This window comes from Cupressus sempervirens, chromosome 4, assembly GCF_028749045.1.
Source record: "Cupressus sempervirens isolate cs-2001-9-10 chromosome 4, ASM2874904v1, whole genome shotgun sequence".
In the NCBI taxonomy this organism is placed as follows: Eukaryota; Viridiplantae; Streptophyta; class Pinopsida; order Cupressales; family Cupressaceae; genus Cupressus; species Cupressus sempervirens.
In genome coordinates this window covers 491537042-491554973 of record NC_143121.1, presented here as the reverse complement: position 1 = coordinate 491554973, position 17932 = coordinate 491537042, and the positions used below count along the sequence as shown (strand labels likewise).

The window sequence follows — 17932 nt, the reverse complement described above, 5'->3', positions numbered from 1 at the left end:
CCATGCTCATCTCGTTGTCCTAAAATGTTCTGCAATTTTGTACCTTCCAAATCTCCCAAACAATGATGGAGGGAGTGCACCACCATATGCTTTTGAAGAATGCATGTTTGTTGATAATCACCCATGTATTGATCACCTTATAACATTGGCATACAATGGGGACTTCAAGTTCAGTTTAATCATTATTGATTTCCATCATACCTCAGCGTAACTGCATCTCAGCAAGAGTTGGTCTACCAATTCCTTATCTTGCTTCGCATAAGTAGTGCCAATCGGGCCCCACAATCTCAATATTTTTCAGGCTATCCCCAGTGAGAATCTTCCTTTGGAGCACTGCCCAAGAAAGCACTCCCGTTTAGGAAGAACCTTGTTTCCCCATAAGAGATGTGAAAGCCAATCTAGCATCCATTCTCTTGGTCTTTACAATTTGTACCCTAACTTAACCAAATACCTCCCTAACTTGCTACCACAATGAATGATCTGATTGCCACCCTCCATTAGCCTAATGAGCTGCCAACTCAGAATTTGGGACACTTCTTTTGTGTCACATGATGTTGCCCCATCACCTAGTGATTTCATTTTCTACACCAAGTGGTTGTCAACGTTCACTTGTTCTAAATAATCTCTTACCTTGCGTTCCCACTTCTCTACCTTAGCATGCCCGATCTTCCAATTCATCAATAGCTTCAAAGCTATCCCACGATTATTACTACCAATTCCTTATCTTGCTTTGCATAAGTAGTGTCAATCTAGCCCCACAATCTTAATTTGTTCCAGCCTATCCCCGGTGAGAATCTTTCCATGGAGCACTGCCCAAGCAAACACTCCCGCTTTTGGGAATAACCTTGTTTTCGCATAAGAGATGTGAAAGTCAATTCACATCCCCATTGTCTTGGTGTTTGCAATTCCTACTCCAACTTAACCAAATACCTCCCTAACTTGCTACCACAACAAATGATCTAATTGTCACCCTCCATTAGCCTAATGGGCTGCCGACTTAGAATTTGGGACACTTCTTTTCTTTCACATGGTGTTGCCGCATCCCCTAGTGATTTCCTTTTCTACACCAAGTGGTCGTTGATGTTCACTTGTCTTAAATACTCTCTTACCTTGTGTCCCTACATTTAAATCAACTCCTTTACCATACCCAATGTTCCAATCAATCAATAGCTTCAAAGCTATCCCATGAGTACGATCAGAAATGTTCCATGTTGTTTTTCAAATTCCAAGTGAGATGCTTTGTTGTGACCTTCCTAGAGGAGATGATGAAGTTCTAGATTGAAGTACACAAAGGAAATACTGAAGTGGGGGGCGGGGGGGATATGGTGAATTAGTATTTCTAAACTTTTTAACATTTAAATGCATGAAACCACATAAAACACAGAGAACCATTGAGACGGAAAACACCAAATTTCTCATGAAGAACTCCTTCGGGAAAAAAATTAAGGCATTCAATAACTTTCAGTTTAAAAATTGGCACCAATCTAGCTTACATAAGCAAGCACCACCTTTCATCGAAGCAACAACTTTGATCAGCCACCAACATTAATTGAAAAAAACAAGGCATACAATAACTTCCACTTTAAAAATTGGCACCAATCTTGATTACATAAGCAAGAACCAAACCCTAGTTTGAGCATCAAGTCAAAATGCACTTCCTCTCAGATGAACATACTTGTTAGAAGTTGTAATCTTTCCTTGGTGTGTTTATAAACCAAGGTTAGACCTTCTTTATTTATTGTTGTAATATATTAGGATATAAGCCAAGGTATCCTAATATATTTCTTTTTTGTCTTTTTTCCACTACATCTTATTTTGTCATCTAGTGGAATATGTGAGGACAAATATTTATTATAATTTGTAATTTAGATTATTCCTCCTTAAGAGGAATCTCACACTTGGCCTCACACACTTATGAATGGTGGCATTCATAGACATGGGAGTTACATTCTAACTCCTCTCTCTCATCTCTATTTAAGAGATGGCCCTCCTCTCTCATTTCTAATGAGGTTTCTTCCTCTTCTCAATTACTGTATGAGCGATTGCTCTCTTTCTCTCTTTCTCTCTCTCTCTTCCTTCTTAGGCTTTTCATGCCTCATTCATAATGTCACAAGGGGTTTTCTTTGCTTTCCCCTTTCCAAATATCTTGTCTCATGGTGTTGGATCTTGAAGCTTTCTCTCTCCTATTTTATGGTAATATCTTTTCATGCATTAACTCACTTAGATTCTTTCTTGGTTTTTGCTTATTTCCATATTTCTTTTTCATTTCTAACAATACTAAACAATACCCTTCAATTCTTGGGACTCCACAGAAACACACACAAAGTCCAATCCTCGGCAACTCAAAAATCACATCCCACAAAAGCCCCCTTTTTTGTTCATCGAATGATTCCTTGTTTTGCATATATGTTCTTTCATACTTTATCAAACACCACGCACCCCTTAAGATGTCCCCTCACAAGTTATAAATTATTGTACACCAAAATTTTATTGAATGCCAACTGCTTCTATACGCACCGTAGAAATATGTTGGACCCTTGGACAGTTGCTTTACATAGGAATATTGGCTTCACATTGCACTCAAAAATCAGACACCCAGCAACCTATTAGAACAACTTAACGCTGCACTATATATTGACGGCATTGTCTAACTATCAAGGAGTTTTCAATGCACCATTCCATACAAAGAAACAACTCTACTCAATGCATCCTTATACGTCTTGTTTTTTCAAACAAAAATTATTAGTGCAATAAGTCAATAACACAACACCCTCTCAGACAGATATGCTGCTTGATATTAATCATACTGACCAGCTTTTTTCAGAGAAATAAAAGCACCCTGCTCAAATCAGTAATAGACACAGTAAAAAGAAAATCATCATGCTCGATACCTTATTCAATAGTGTCCAAGAAGTATATAAAATGCCCAGTCTTCAACAAACACAATACCAAAGCTATTTTATCTCACTTAATAATGTTTCTCTTTTCCTCCAATAGAGTCGAGCGAGGAAACGTTACAAAGATTAAATAAGTTGTTTCTAAATAAGTCTGCCAGTCACTAAAATCCAAATCTATCCGGATGTACCGAGAATAAATAAGTCTGTTTCAAGTAAAGTTGTCACTAATTAAGAAAACTGTTACTTTTGTTATCTTAACCTTGCATGAAAGCTAGAGATTATTGTCTTCAGCTTAGACAAATATTCGATGCCTTAGATATATTCACACGATGACATGGCATGTGCAATGGACAAGCGAGAAGGTGATGTAGACAAGCAAGAAAGTTGTGCACATAGTTAGACAACCCAAGCACACAACCAAGTAGCTCAAGTAGACACCCAAGTAGCTCAATTTGCCAACCAAGTAGCTCAAGGATGCACCCCTGTAGCTCAGGCACACATCCAAGTAACTCAAGCAGCTCAATCAGACAACCAAGTAGCTCAAGCAACTGAAGAAGAGAACCATGCGGCTCATTTCAATTCTCTATTACTTTAAGTAATCTTGTAAGATTTATACGACCGTGATCTTCAACCTTTGACATCAAGGACGACACACTCAACATAGATGGTCGAGTCCTATGGGGAGTTGAACACTATGAGAATGTAATACTCCTTTTTGGGTTTGCCCTAATTTTTACCCTAGAATCATAAATTCCATTAAATTAAAAATTGTAAGATGGTTAGAGATAATACCTTGCCTCTTTTTAACAAAATAAGTTATAATCTAAGTCTTGATATCGACAAAAGAAAGGAACAGGTATATGCAACTGGCTATATTGTTAGCTTAGTTTAATTTGCCTATATGGTTATGGATTCTCACAATAATTCTCCCATATGCTCTATCTTCACAATTAGTGCCTTTGTAGGATGTAATCCATGCCCATTCCACCACAGGCCTTATTCCCTTGCTTTTGTATGATGTAGCTCATGCCCATTCCACTGTAGCATTCTTCCCTTTGTACGATCTAGCATGGTCCGTTCCATTCTAAGCTCTATTCCTTTGCCTTTGTATGATGTAGTTCTTGCCCATTCCACTGCATGACTTATCCCTTTCTTTTGTGTGATGTAGCAGAGTCCATTCTAATGGAGATTTGATTTTTTTGTAAAAAATGAAGCTTCCATATAAGAAACTATTTTGGAGATTTGATGAAGTGTTGTTACAACAAGAAAAAGATCACATTCGTCATTGATGGTTATATGGATATCGAAAGATATAATGAAATGCAGCAGTTATTTCATCTTTCCACATTAAGGATTGTGCATTTGTAACAGATAAAAGAAACATCATATATATAAGCGGCTGTGTGAAACAGAGGAAGTGAATGTTGCTGGGGAAATTATAATGATGATTGCATAAATAACTAAATACATACATATTTATGAAGTGAGACTGGCTCAATAACAACCCAATATTCACCGGTCTGGGAACATTAAAACACCTCATGACAGTGACAATATCATATGCAATGTGCAAGCTGGGCTTAATGAAGTATTTGAGGCCCCATCTATTGTGAAGGAGTTTCTAATTAGTCATGCTGCACTTGAACATTCATTCACGATTTCAAAAAGACCAACCAAGAAGTGGATGATACAGAATGAACAAGGAAATAGCAAGGGAGTAGGAAATGAAAGAAGCAAATATATGCTACAAATCCCAGTCAAAGATAATGTGCGGCAAGATGAATACGGTTCACATGGCTCCTTAATATCATCGGTGATGTGTCTCCCCATGTAACATAATAATCGATATAAGCAACAAACATTGAAATGATAATGAACCTTTTGAAAATATTGAGTGTGGGTTTGTTTGAAGACAAATGATGAAATGTTCATAGTGGAATGAAGTTGAGCATAGGAGGATTAAAGTTGAGTTTTGTGATAACTACATTTAGTCCAAGACAAGGCATCGAGCAAAATAGTTATGTTGCGACTATTACAAGATACATGGATGTTGTTAAAAGACCATATAGTGTGGAAACGAGGTATGTCTGGAACGAATATGTGATGAAAGCATTGAGCCACACAAATAGAGATGTCGTCCACATCAGAATGAGATAGTGTTACACCATGGAGATTTGTGGCAAGAAGAAAACGTTGAACACCTCCAGACATCTCATTCGCACAGAGCACAACCAATAACCTTGGAGCATGCATTTTCAGATAGAAATAAGTGAAGATGAAGTTGATGATTTCGATAGCATATTTCAAATTAACGTTGCAGTTGATCGTTATTTCTATTTGTGGCAGTGAGCATCCACATTCTTCCTTAGACGCTCGCTAGTGATGGAGTATCAAAGGTTCAAAAGTTTATTGTGTCAAACGTTCGATAACCATACCCGAACCAAAACTCAGGCAAAACCTTACATGGCTTTGTATGTGCAATTCTAAAGCGCAAATAAAAGAAATAATGGTTATCGATTATATGATAATATCGCTTGAAAATACTTATATTCTTAGCACCAATTAAAGTCATTATGAAAACTAAGACAATATTGGTAAAATAAAAGAATACGGTTAAGGAAAATATCAATGATTTAAGAAACATGATTAATATTAAAGGGAGTATGATTTATTTATCGAAGAGAAGTGACTGTTGAATTTGAACAGTTACACTCTCTTATTATTGACATATAAATAAGTGAGACAACATTGAAACAAGACATTTGACATTCACATATTTTAAAGAAGCATTTTTTATATTTATTTATATGGAGGAATAAGGGCTTAAATACTTGTAATATAAATTCATTTATTTTATTTTAATAGTAAAATAAAATGTCTTTTGTTTATTTCTAAATGGCATGGAGATTTAAACTGTAGTGGATTCATCCTTTATAATCATTTTATAAATTCCTGTAAGCGATTTTAATGTCGGATAAGTGGATATGGTCATTTAGCATTTTAAATTCGATCATCGTAGATATGGTGAAATATATAATTGCTTCTATATCTGTGTCCATTTTCTCTCCCTACCAGAGGAGTTAAAATTCAATCTAGACTAATTTAGGATTGTATAATATTTGTTCTATCACATCTTGATTTTTAAATTGTTGACAGTTCAAGTGCATAAGAACTTTATAAAGTTGTATGTGAAAATTCACTGAAGTTGACTCTATTGCCCGGATGGGCAAGAGGCGAGTGGAGTTAATGACAAGACCATTTCTAGTAGTCTTAAAGAGGCACCGGTCTTTTTATTATTGAAGTCAAAAAATCTATAACTTCCTTCCTACAAGCATCAAATCCATTATTTACAAATATTATACAATTCATACAATTCAAACATTCAACATTCAGTTTCATATCAATCGAGTTCAAGGACCTTGCCAACCGCAGAACTCCCATGCTTAAATTTGCTTTAGAAAAACTCTAAACCAAGTGATTAGGTTTGACGAGAAGGTTTACCCACCTAGGTGTAGTGGACCCTGAAGTGCAAGGGAATCAAGGTGATTCTCGTTCGTCGGCCAGAACTGATTGCGAAATCTTGTTGGAGAAGCGGCAGGCTCTTGGGTTTCCAATCTGCAGTTTGGGAACCAACAAATTCCACCGTAGGACTTTACTTATCTTTTGAGCAATAATGTTAAATTAGCTAAAACATAGATATCCATGGTACATTAAAAATATCATCCATTCATATATATTTAATTAAATCAATGAATATGCCTTACAACATACAAGTATATATTGCAATTAAAATACAGAATCTGATTTAAAACAACAGTATTCTATTCATTTATATTCCTATGATACAATAACATCTAGTATATGACCCTCTACTTCAGAAATATCATGGAGACCAGTATTTTAAATCATTTGTAAATATCTGTATAAACTATAAATTCTACAGGCCACCATCTATACATTGACCGAGACAGTTATAATAATAACCTTGTACTGATAGACAGTAACAGTAAACAAGTACATACAAACAGACAATATATAACCTTATACAGTAGAATATTCAGTAGACAGTATACAGCAGATAACTGTTTCATTCATATATTCTCACATATTTATGCAATCCAATAATTCGTATCAAATTGTAATCGCAGTTCTATGAATTAGTGAGTGAATATAGCATACTGTTCTGTCTATGTTTCGGTCATCTACCTGGAAATTGTTCTCAACTCCAGCGAACCCTCTTATCTCCAAGATGTCCCTGATCCTTCCATATTTTTGTAGGTAATTTATAGTTTTATTTGTTGATCTGATGTGGATGGCCTTTCTAATATAACTGATTTATATGTTTATGTTCTGCTGACACTGTTTTCTGAATTATTGTCTTTGAATATATGGGTACAAAGAAAGATGCAGCTGTATTAGTGTGTTCTGATTATAGACAAGAATAAGGAAAAAGTAGTAATCAGTGACTTAATTGTTTGTATGCTGACCGTATAATTTATGAAATGCTAATTGGATAATTAATTGCTCTGTATTCTTTGAATTTCTGATTGTTCCCCCCTTGACTATAGATGATTATTCCTCCATTATATATTATTACAGGAATGAGGAAAGACAACTCTCTCTAGGGTTGTGGCTAGTTACTCAGCCGATTACAATGTATTCTTTATATTGTTATTTGTTTATTTAATATTGACTTGATATTTTCATTTTATTATTAATTATTATGCTTATAAACAGTTAATTAATAATAATATATTATTGTATTTGTTATTATAATATATTATTGATAAATAATGAATTATATGATCTATTAATTATATTTATATTTATTATGTATCATTATTTTATATTTCATATTTTTATTGTCATTTATAATTCTAATTTAAATTTTTCTTTTGATAAAGTCTTAATTGACTTTCTATAACACTTGCAATTAAGGCTTCAAATTGGGGAACGTGACAATCCTTCCCCCCCAAAAATTGCATGTCCTCAAGCAATGAACGATCTCATTTGTAGTCCACCTTTCTAACTTCTAAAACATAACTTTCTGTAATTGATATATGAGTTGTCTTGATGGTGAATGCCTTTAATGTATTATACCTTTTGCTCGATTATTTCTATTTAAGAAATAGAGGCACACGTGAGGTATGCATTTGAAACACAAGATATAGATATGAATGCATTAAAACATGAAGCATATACAAAGTAGATGAAGACACAAAGTATACACGGTGTAGACACAAAAACATAGAGCACACACATGAATATATGTCTATATAGTTTACTTGGTTCATAAGAGGTAGGAGCGTCCAGCTAGGACCAAAACCATTTATTGGAATAACCAATCCACAAGAGGTAGGAGCATCCAATCAGGTTCTGAACCATCTCTTGGAGAAATCAATCCACAAGAGGCAGGGATGCCTCCCCAGGACTAGTTCCATCTCTTTGAGTAATTCACAAGAGGTAGAAGCATCTAATGAGTACTAGATTGATCTCTTAATTTATCATAATGTCCCTTAGGTTGTCAAGAACATGCACTTATACCACTTGTTATGTCCCCTTTTTGGGTTTGCTCTAATTTTTACCCTAGAATCACAAATCTTATTAAATTAAGAATTGTAAGATGCTTAGAGATAAAACCTCTCTCTTTTGACAAGGTAAATCATGATTTAGGTCCCACGATTACCAAAAAAGTAAAAATGGAACAAGTATATCCAACTAGCTATATTGTTAGTGTAGTATAATTTGCCCATATGACTACGGACTCATGGTTGTTTTCCATATGTACTATCCTTCACAATAATGTTGTATGATGTAACCCATGCCCATTCCACTGCAGGCCTTATTCTCTTGCCTTTGTATGATGTTGTAAGGGTCTGCTCTTTTCATTGTTTTTTTTGGTATTTCCAATAGCTGTAATTTTGTCAAACAGTTTGCATGCAATTGAGCAAAGCTTTGTTTGGTTTATGAGTGCAAATTATGATTGATATTTGGACATCATTTAATAACTTTCAGATTTCTCATTAGAGGAAATGAGCATAAAATGAAAACAACTTGCATTCTACAATGAAAGGAATGTAAACACAGTGATAACTTTCCCAGATTTCAGATATGCAGATCTTATTTCAGAATAATTTAGCAATGCATTATTAGATTGGAATATTATTGCAGACCTGGCAGCAGCATTACATACAGTAAGAAGTATAGTTCCCTTGTTTCCAGATGTGTACTATGATCTCTCTTCAAAACATGACTGAAGTCTGGTCTTTGACAATGACTTCACCTTCAGATTTGCAGCCCAAACTTCTCTAATATTTGTTGATGTCAGTGATACAGCTCCCAAATGGATGATTTGGCTCTGTCATAGCAACTTCCTAACAGCAGCTACTCTAACATTGATTTGGATTTCAGGACTGTATATTTTAACAGCGTCAAGATCATTAGCCAAGAGGGTTTGCATCCTCCAAGCCCTAGATGAAAATTCATCACAATATTATCAAATACATAAAATATCCAAGCATGCCAAAAAGAGAGCACTTCATTCCTTTTTATGCACTTTCTCATGGACTCCTCTTGTTTCGTCAATGTGGGATAAAGAACATAGCATTGCTTTTTCCTCCTATTTTCTTTTTCCTCCTATTTTCTCACAGACCTATATTCCTTGGTTCCCTTTTTTTCGCAAGTGCTTTTTCTTAAATATTCCCCCATTTACATTTTATATCTCCAATGTGTTATAAAATAAAAGAGAACCATTTAATTTGAATATTTTCCACAAACTATAGATTCTGTGTTAATAAAATTAAATAATCAAATTTAACTTTATAAAAGACTTTATTAATGCGCATAATAAATTATATCAATGATAAATAAACAATCCCATCGACATTGAGCAATTCTGTAATATTCTCTGCTGGTTTGGACCAAAAATATCAAACTAGGACTGACGAGAATTTTGTCAAACAGTTGTAATATAACCAGTTCTTTGAGCCAAATTATTATTTTATCAACACTTTACTCTTTCATGGACCTAACACAAAGAAATAGATATTCCAATCAGTGATACCCACACTTCAAGCAAATTAGAATGAGAAACTGATTCAGAACTTAACACTAATATCTTATATTCAAGACAATGAATCAATAATCCCCTAAGCTATAGTTCTGAGGTTGTGATTGCAGACTTTACATTATCATCGGATATGCAACATAAACAGTGCAAAGGGAGTAAAGATGAACAGATCTGAACATGGTGAATACCGTTAAGAAACCTGAGTTGGCAGCAACTCCCAGACCGTCAATGATCCCAGCTACTAACCCATCTGCTACCTGCTGTCGGACTCTTTGCTGGTAAGGGAACCCGACTCATGTTGTGGTGAAGATAATGCCGCTGCAGTTACTAGTGCCAAGGCCGTGTATTGTTCAGGAATCCACCCGTGGTCACTACTCCACAATCTGCCATATTCACCAGTCGCCAACAGTGATACAGAGCTATGCTGTGTTTACCTCTAATGTTTCTGTTGTCATGCTACTAAGCCCGTCTTTCACTCCTACAGGAAGGTGCCCACGTGCAGAATAATAACATGGTGAATAACTTAATGCGGATGGGTACCTGTCCGGCTATCCCGCAATCTCTCTGACTGGAAAGCACGCTGGCATTGTATAATACTAAGGTGGAGGGAAGCACACTTATACGAAGCCTTACCAAGACTTTGATCTGGAGCTGTCTGATACCTTGATTGCCAACCCACTCCCAGCTGGTGTTCTGTAGAGGCTAACACCATACGCTGACCAGTTCTCTTCCTGTTAATCAGTAGTTCCAACTTCTTATCTAACCTTCAAATTGACTCCAAATCTGGTAGTAAACTGTGCTGTACTAGGTTTGCATTTAGTTGCACACTCTTTCCTCAAGGGGTTTTGTCATTAGGAAAATCTAGTCACATCTAAGCAATCTTGGAATTTGTATCATAACATATATATATATTCATTGTTCCAATCCCAATTCAAATGCCTTTCTTATAACTTCGAAAAGAGGAGAGGTACAAACAACTTAGCGATGTGGGATAAAAGACTATTTTGTCTTTTAGTCACTTAAGTCATTTTGTCATAAAGTGACTTTATAACTTTATAATAACATCTTATTTTTTTTAAATAAATCACTTAAGCCACTTGAACTTTAATATCTCTTGAAATACTTGTTTGATTGTCATGCCGTTTGAAATAAGAATCTCTCCTCATAATTCCCATGTGACCAAATACACTTTCTTAAAATAGAAAGGGTCCATCTCTATTACACTCGACTTACTATACATAGTATGGCAAATGGAGTCCAAAAGATATCGAACGAAGGCCAAATCCATAAATTCCTGAATGTTGGAGACGAATCAATCCTTAGAAAACCCTCTAACCATCCTTCAATATTAGGCTAATCCCTGAAATTTTGATGCTGGCAACAAATGGGGACATTACAAATTCACTATTGAAATACCATTGCATTGAAAGTCCAAATTTAGCAATAATTACTTACAATAAACAGTAAGTGTGCCCCAAACCACCTTAGAACACCCCGAAAGAAACTGTAACTAAAACTGCTTAGGTCAAATGGCCTCAAACTCCCTTTTATATCTTGATAAGCCTATGGGTCCAAGGGAAAATAGGCTAATGACAACTTTGTGTTCTAAACTCTAGAAAGGGGACATTCTAGTCCTCCCTTCCCAAAATTGCTTGTCCCCAAGAAAGTTCAGCTTTGAATGTTGCAAGATTTGATCACTCTCTCATGTCGTATTCTCAACTGATAGTTTCTTGCACTTAACCAGGTATTCCTTTATGACCTCTTTGAAGTGTCCTCTCCCTGGTATCAAGGATCACCTCAGTAACCAATATCAATTTCCCCTCCTTGTCCAAGGGTGGCAACTTGTCTTAAGGTACTGCATTGTGGCCCAAAGCTTTATTGAGTTTAGGAACATGAAACACATTATGCACCTTGCTGCTAGTTGGCAACTCTAACTCATAGGCTACCTTTCCAATGCACTGAGTGACACTATATGGTCCATAAAATTAATGGCTTAAGTTTCTCCGCACCACTCTTCTTTAGATTAGACTGTCTAAAGGTTGGAGTCTCAAGTAAACCATACCACCAATTTCAAAACTGTGCTCAACCTTGTGCTGATCTGCATATAGCTTTTGTTAGTTTTGTGCCAACTAGATGTTTTCTTTAAGCGCCCTCAAGATGTCCTGACTCTCTTGTAGGAAGTATGTGGTCTTAGGTACTTGATTGACCCCAAAGAGTAAGTCCATAAAGTTTGGGGCTTCATACACATACAGTGCCATGAATGGAGTCATCTTGATAGGTAGTATTGTAGCAATACTCACCCAAGTGCAACCACTGAACCCAAGCCTTCGGTTGCCCTATACATAATTCCGTAGATAACCCTCAACCCACTTATCTACTATCTTTGTCTGGCCATCAGTTTGCAGATGGTAGCTAGCACTAGGGGTAAGTTTTGTGCCACCCAATCTGAAAATTTCTTGCTAGAATAAAGTTAGGAACAATCTTCGGAATTAATGTACTTAAGCTACAATAGTTCACTCATACCAAATTCACACTTTGATTCCTTGGCAAATAGGGACTCACTATCCAAACTACTTAGAGCCTTTCCAAGTGTCCCAAGTGCTCCTCCCAGGTTCTGCTGAATATCAAGATGTTATCAAAGAAAACTAGCACAAATTTCGTCAACTGCCTCGTGAATACCTAATTCATAAAATTCTAAAATGTAGCAGGGGCGTTGATAACCCCAAATGACATAACCAAAAACTCGAAGTGGTTGTAATGACATCTGAATGTTTTTTTCTCAATATCCTCGACCCTCATTCTAGTTTGATGATAACTTGATCTCAAATCTATCTTAGTGATATCTCCATGCAAGTCATCAATAAGCTCATCTATCCGTGGAAAGAGGGTACCTGTTCTTGATTATCTTTTTATTGAAGGCCCTGTAGTAAATACACATGCACATTGTCCCACCTTTTTTTTTTCCAGTAAAACTAATACAAATGGACTCTTGCTAGGCCTAATGTGACCCATCTCCAATAATCCTTAATTGCCTTTTCAATTTCATTCTTAGGTGTTTTTTAGTGCCTATAAGGAGTAGTGATTATAGGTTTCGCTCCCTCTAATTCTATCACATGCTCAATACCTCTCTTAGGAGGAACTCCACGGGGAATGACATGGAACACTTTATTGTGCCTGGAAATAATCTTCTAGATGTCTGGATGATAACTCTTCACCTATTGATCTGAAATTGTAGGCATACTAAGGCACTCTGCTGCCCACTCGACCTCATTATGTCTAAATAACTTCTTCATTCTCCTGAGGAATACCACTCGGAGCCCACCATCTGATAAAACTCTATGTATTACCTCCATGCCTTGGTGCTCAAACCACATCTCCATTTTTTCCTAGTTAAATGTGAACTCATAGAGAGACTTCATCCAAGTCATGCCAATAATGACATCATAATCTTCCATGTCAAGTTTCCCACCATGTCATAAATCAGCTATCTGCATGTGCAGATCATAATCATGTGAGTGCTTTGCAACTTATCTCCACTAGCCACAATTACTCTGAAGCCCTTGTGCCCCTCAGTCTAAAGCTCTTTCTTTTTTACCAGATTCTCTGAAATAAAATTATGTGTAGCCCCTTTGTCAACCAAAGTAAAAACTCGCTGCCCCTCTATTACACTCACCCTAAAGGCGATTTCCTGCTCAATACCTAAAAGTTTTGCAATGGTCTTGTCATCACCTGATGCCTCGCCTAATGTGTCTTCCTCATCACTTCTTTCCAAAACTGATTCCTCAACTGAAAAGTACTCAATCAGCTTAGCCTTCGCTTTAACAGTACACTTATGTGAAGATTCACATGGTTCTTTGCAGTAAAAACACAACTTTCTCCTCAATTCATTCAACTAAACATCGTCCAATTATTTTTGATTCTTTCTTAGGTTGTGAGTCTGAAAAAAATGTTTCGCATCTTTATCCTTTTTAGATGAAAAATCCTTTGAGTGAAACTTATCTTTTGATAATGAGGGTTCCATATCATTGGCTTTCTTGTAGGCTTCCTGTAATGTAGTGGGATTATGGCCCTTAGTCAAGCCTCTCAGTGGTTCTGCTAAAGCATTCATGAATAAAACCAACAATCTACTCTGTGAAATGTCTAGAACTAGAACTGAAAGCCTCTGGAAGTCTGAGATGAAAGTCTCAACTGACCCCCACTGTTTAAAGCTGTGCCAATTCCTTAAAATGCAATTCACGGTACTTGGTATTAAAACTTGCAATCAATTTCTGTGTGAACTCAGCATAGTTAATAATTGATCATTGCCCAAAGTGACCATCCCATGGTGCCACCACTCATGAGCACTGCCATCTGGATGTAATGCAGCATATTTTATGGCATCATCTTCTGGCATTGGATTAAGCTGAAAGTGTGTATCCGGTTTCTTTACCCAAGCTCTGACTGTAGTTCTTCCTATGGCATCAAAAAGTGGAATGGCTGCTGTTGCCCAAACTAATCAGTTGAACCAAAAGATAAGCCAAGTTTCTGACAGCTTAACAAAGCGAACCAAAAATAGTGTACACCTGTTCATACCATATACGACTTTGCAGATTTGGTGGTTTACGTCATATGAGAATTAACTTCCAACCAAAAACTATACGTGGTATACTGACTCATCTCATCTTCCTTGGCTAAGAACATCTTCCAGGAGATGAAGGGACTTGTTTATGCCAAATAATACATACAGCAAAATAAAACCTGATAACAGTAAATGGTGTTTAAACATGGTAAGTTGAAACTTCAACATGGCTAGTTCCGTTGTCTCTATGTGGTAAGTTTCAACTGCATACTACAGGTGAGAAACTGATTGTACCTCTCTCTTTACTTTTACATGTTTTGCGTCTCACCGTCTAAGAACTTTATACAGATACACTGAAGAAGGAACTGACAATTTCCACACAAACCTAATAGAAAACCTGTCACAACATGGAGAAATGAATTTGTTTCATTCAATCTGACATTATGAAGTATACAGTTCATTTTTTTGGCCGTCTATCAGTATTCAAACTCCAAAGAAGATGATTTGCAACTTTGTGAAATAAATACCAGCTGTGTAAAGTATTTCTGTTACCACCCTCCAAAGCATATTTGTCGTTTTATACTGGTGGCATCATTTAAAGCAATTGTCTGAATATCTTAACTGCACACAGGGCTTGGAAGAGCCAAAACAAACATTAAACACAACCTATAGTTGTCCAAACTGTCAGAGAAATATGGCAACATGTAGGATTTGAATCTTTGTTTTGCTTAATCATAGAGAAAGAATAAATAATCTGTTACAATCTTTGTTCTTTGTTTTTACATCAATGACAAATTTAAGTCTAACAATGACTCCGCAAATGATTTAAGAGAAATTTCAGCGAAATGTGGAGTCTATTAATCACATAATAATGATAAAACCCAAATTTAATCTCATTTTCTTGCCACATTTAAATAAGGTGGAGAATCTCTAGTTCTATCCTAACAAAGACACACAATGCTTCTGATGTAAGCAGTGACTAGATACATTCTGTGTGATTTAGTGAGATGGCAATACATCTGAAAAAGAGGATTCAAAATAGTAAAGGTTTATCTGGATAGTGGAAAGGTTTAAAAAGTGAAAACTCTAATGGACCCAAAAGATAGAAATAATTAAATGAAAAGGAAATTTATACGCTATGAAGAAGTCCATGCGTACATTTATGGAAATCTCAAAAACGTAGAAATAGGAAGGTGTAATTTGTTTGAAGAATAAGCGCATAATTAATAAATAATAAATTTGATAAAACACTGATAATCAATATATTATAATTTGTCATAAGGAAAGAAAAAGGCAGAGATCTTCCAATATATACTCCATGCATGTATTTATTAAACTCTTAAAAGACCTAATATAGTAAAGGTAAATTTGTTCGAATAATGAGATGATATATAAGAAATTATGTAATAAATATGATGAAATTAAATAAGGGGCACAGCCAAGGATAATTATGATATAAACTGAAAGAGAGATGCATCCTAGGGAAGCATGATGCAAACCATATGAGAGGTGCAGCCAAGCATTAAGGATCCATTTTGACATCATATTGTCAGGAACTTGGGTCATATTTTATGAAGAGAATAAGGCAGAGATTTTCGATTCTGTCGCTGATTTTTATATAGATTCATGAATATGGAATAACTACACCAATATGGCCGTGTCTCGTCACATTTACTATTGGCTATGTTCTGTTGAGCTTTCTGTAGAAATCGTTTTCTGCTCAAGAAGTCCTCCAAACTGCTCTTGTTAATTTTTTTCCAAATCTCATGAAACGCCATAGAATTGGAACTTGTCTGTTCACTTCCAGCTTTATTAATTATCAGGGTTTATTGACCCTTTGACCCTTTGTGGTCTTGTTGGACTTCAATAAATTTATCTTATTTAACACAATTACACACTAAATTAATGACATGGGGAAAAAATGTAGCTTGGCTTACAAAACCATTCTAGGGATGATTTCATCATCACATATCATATATGAGGATTCGAGACTCAATACTTTTTCTCAATGATTCATAACCAATTAAGGTGTCATGATACATCAAAATATGATTTCTTATTTGTAAGTTTATCTGTTGCCTTGAGAAAGTAAAAGAGGACATATTTATCATTTAACCCATTTATGTATCTTGCAAAATATATAAACTTGCCTAGTCTTTAATGTGTAATATTTGGACAGTAACTGGATTTTAAAAAAGGATGTGTATAACTTTATATTATCACTTTTGTGTTTACAGTGGTCTGACCAATTGCAGCGGCGTGATTTTCAAGAGATGGTTCTACTTTTGCAACATTTACCTACACAAAACTGGACACATCAAGAATTAGAGATGGTACTTTCACGAGCATTCATGTGGCATGTGATGTTTGATCACTCCCCTAGTCACTTAAATGGTTGATGAATGTTGAAAATTTATATTCTAGGCTAAATTTCTAATACTTGGTGATGCAACCACATTGTCATTTAATGAAAAATACTAGTGGTTCTGATTGAGAATATTAATCATGAGTGGGAAGCTCAAGGCCTTTAGCATGAGGTTTTTTAATCTGGAGGATGATGCAGCTTGAGAATAATTATTCATTTAACCTGCATCTAGCACTGATTTGTATGTTCCATACTCCAAGTTTGTTCTTTTATTTGTTGAAAATAATATCAAGCCATCATCCGGAGAACAAATCTTGTTTACCTGTTGTGAACTTACTGATTTCTTCATATGGTGTTGTTCAGGGGCAACATTGTTGCTAAAATGCATTAATAGCTGCATTTCAACTTTCCATTTCCATTTTCCGTTCTCAAGGGAGATACTTAAGTACTTGCAGGTATAACCTGTTGCAAACTGCAATTCCGATCATGTTTGCATAGTGCTGAAAACAAAATATGTAAAAAGTAAGAGGAATGTAAGTTTTGGAATATAATTTGTATATGGCACTAATATTTTCAAGCATTGTATTTGTATCTTTGTTTTTGTTTCCTACTTGTGATTTATTTTATGTTTTTATTTGTTCTTCTGTAAAAAGGTAGATAAAATGCATGCATACTGCAAGCAGGGAATACTTTTTGTTATTGCCTTTTCATTAGGTCATGTTACAAGGCTTGTTGGAGTATGTTCCTGGTCTCCTTTAGTGTAATATAATGCCTGATTTCTCTTTTCTGTTCCAGCATTGAATTGAGTTAATGAACTCCAAAGAAAATGGAATGTTCAAATAGCTGTCATAGCATTTAAGAGCATCATCTGTCTAAAGTAGTATAGAGATGATAAACACATTAAATAAGTTGTTTTTTCTCACTGATATAGAGCTGATGAACACCAATCATAAACTTATTTAATTTCCTCAAACTTTTGAACAATACAAAAAAATATTAACTGAAAAAGATACCAAGTTAGCATTCCTTTTAGGTGTATTGAT

At 35.6% G+C, this 17932-nt stretch overlaps 1 protein-coding gene across 1 annotated transcript in view; it reads left to right on the top strand.

Annotated features, from left to right (window-relative positions):
* The window catches only part of LOC149562092 (Ypt/Rab-GAP domain of gyp1p superfamily protein), a 153329-nt gene extending 135860 nt beyond the window's left edge, over positions 1-17469 (top strand). Inside the window, exon 10 of the mRNA XM_089825630.1 lies at positions 16762-17469. Coding sequence (XP_089681756.1) covers positions 16762-16923 — 162 coding nt within the window. The 3' untranslated portion in view covers positions 16924-17469. The remainder of the gene's footprint in view (positions 1-16761) is intronic.
* The last annotated feature ends 463 nt before the right edge of the window (positions 17470-17932 follow it).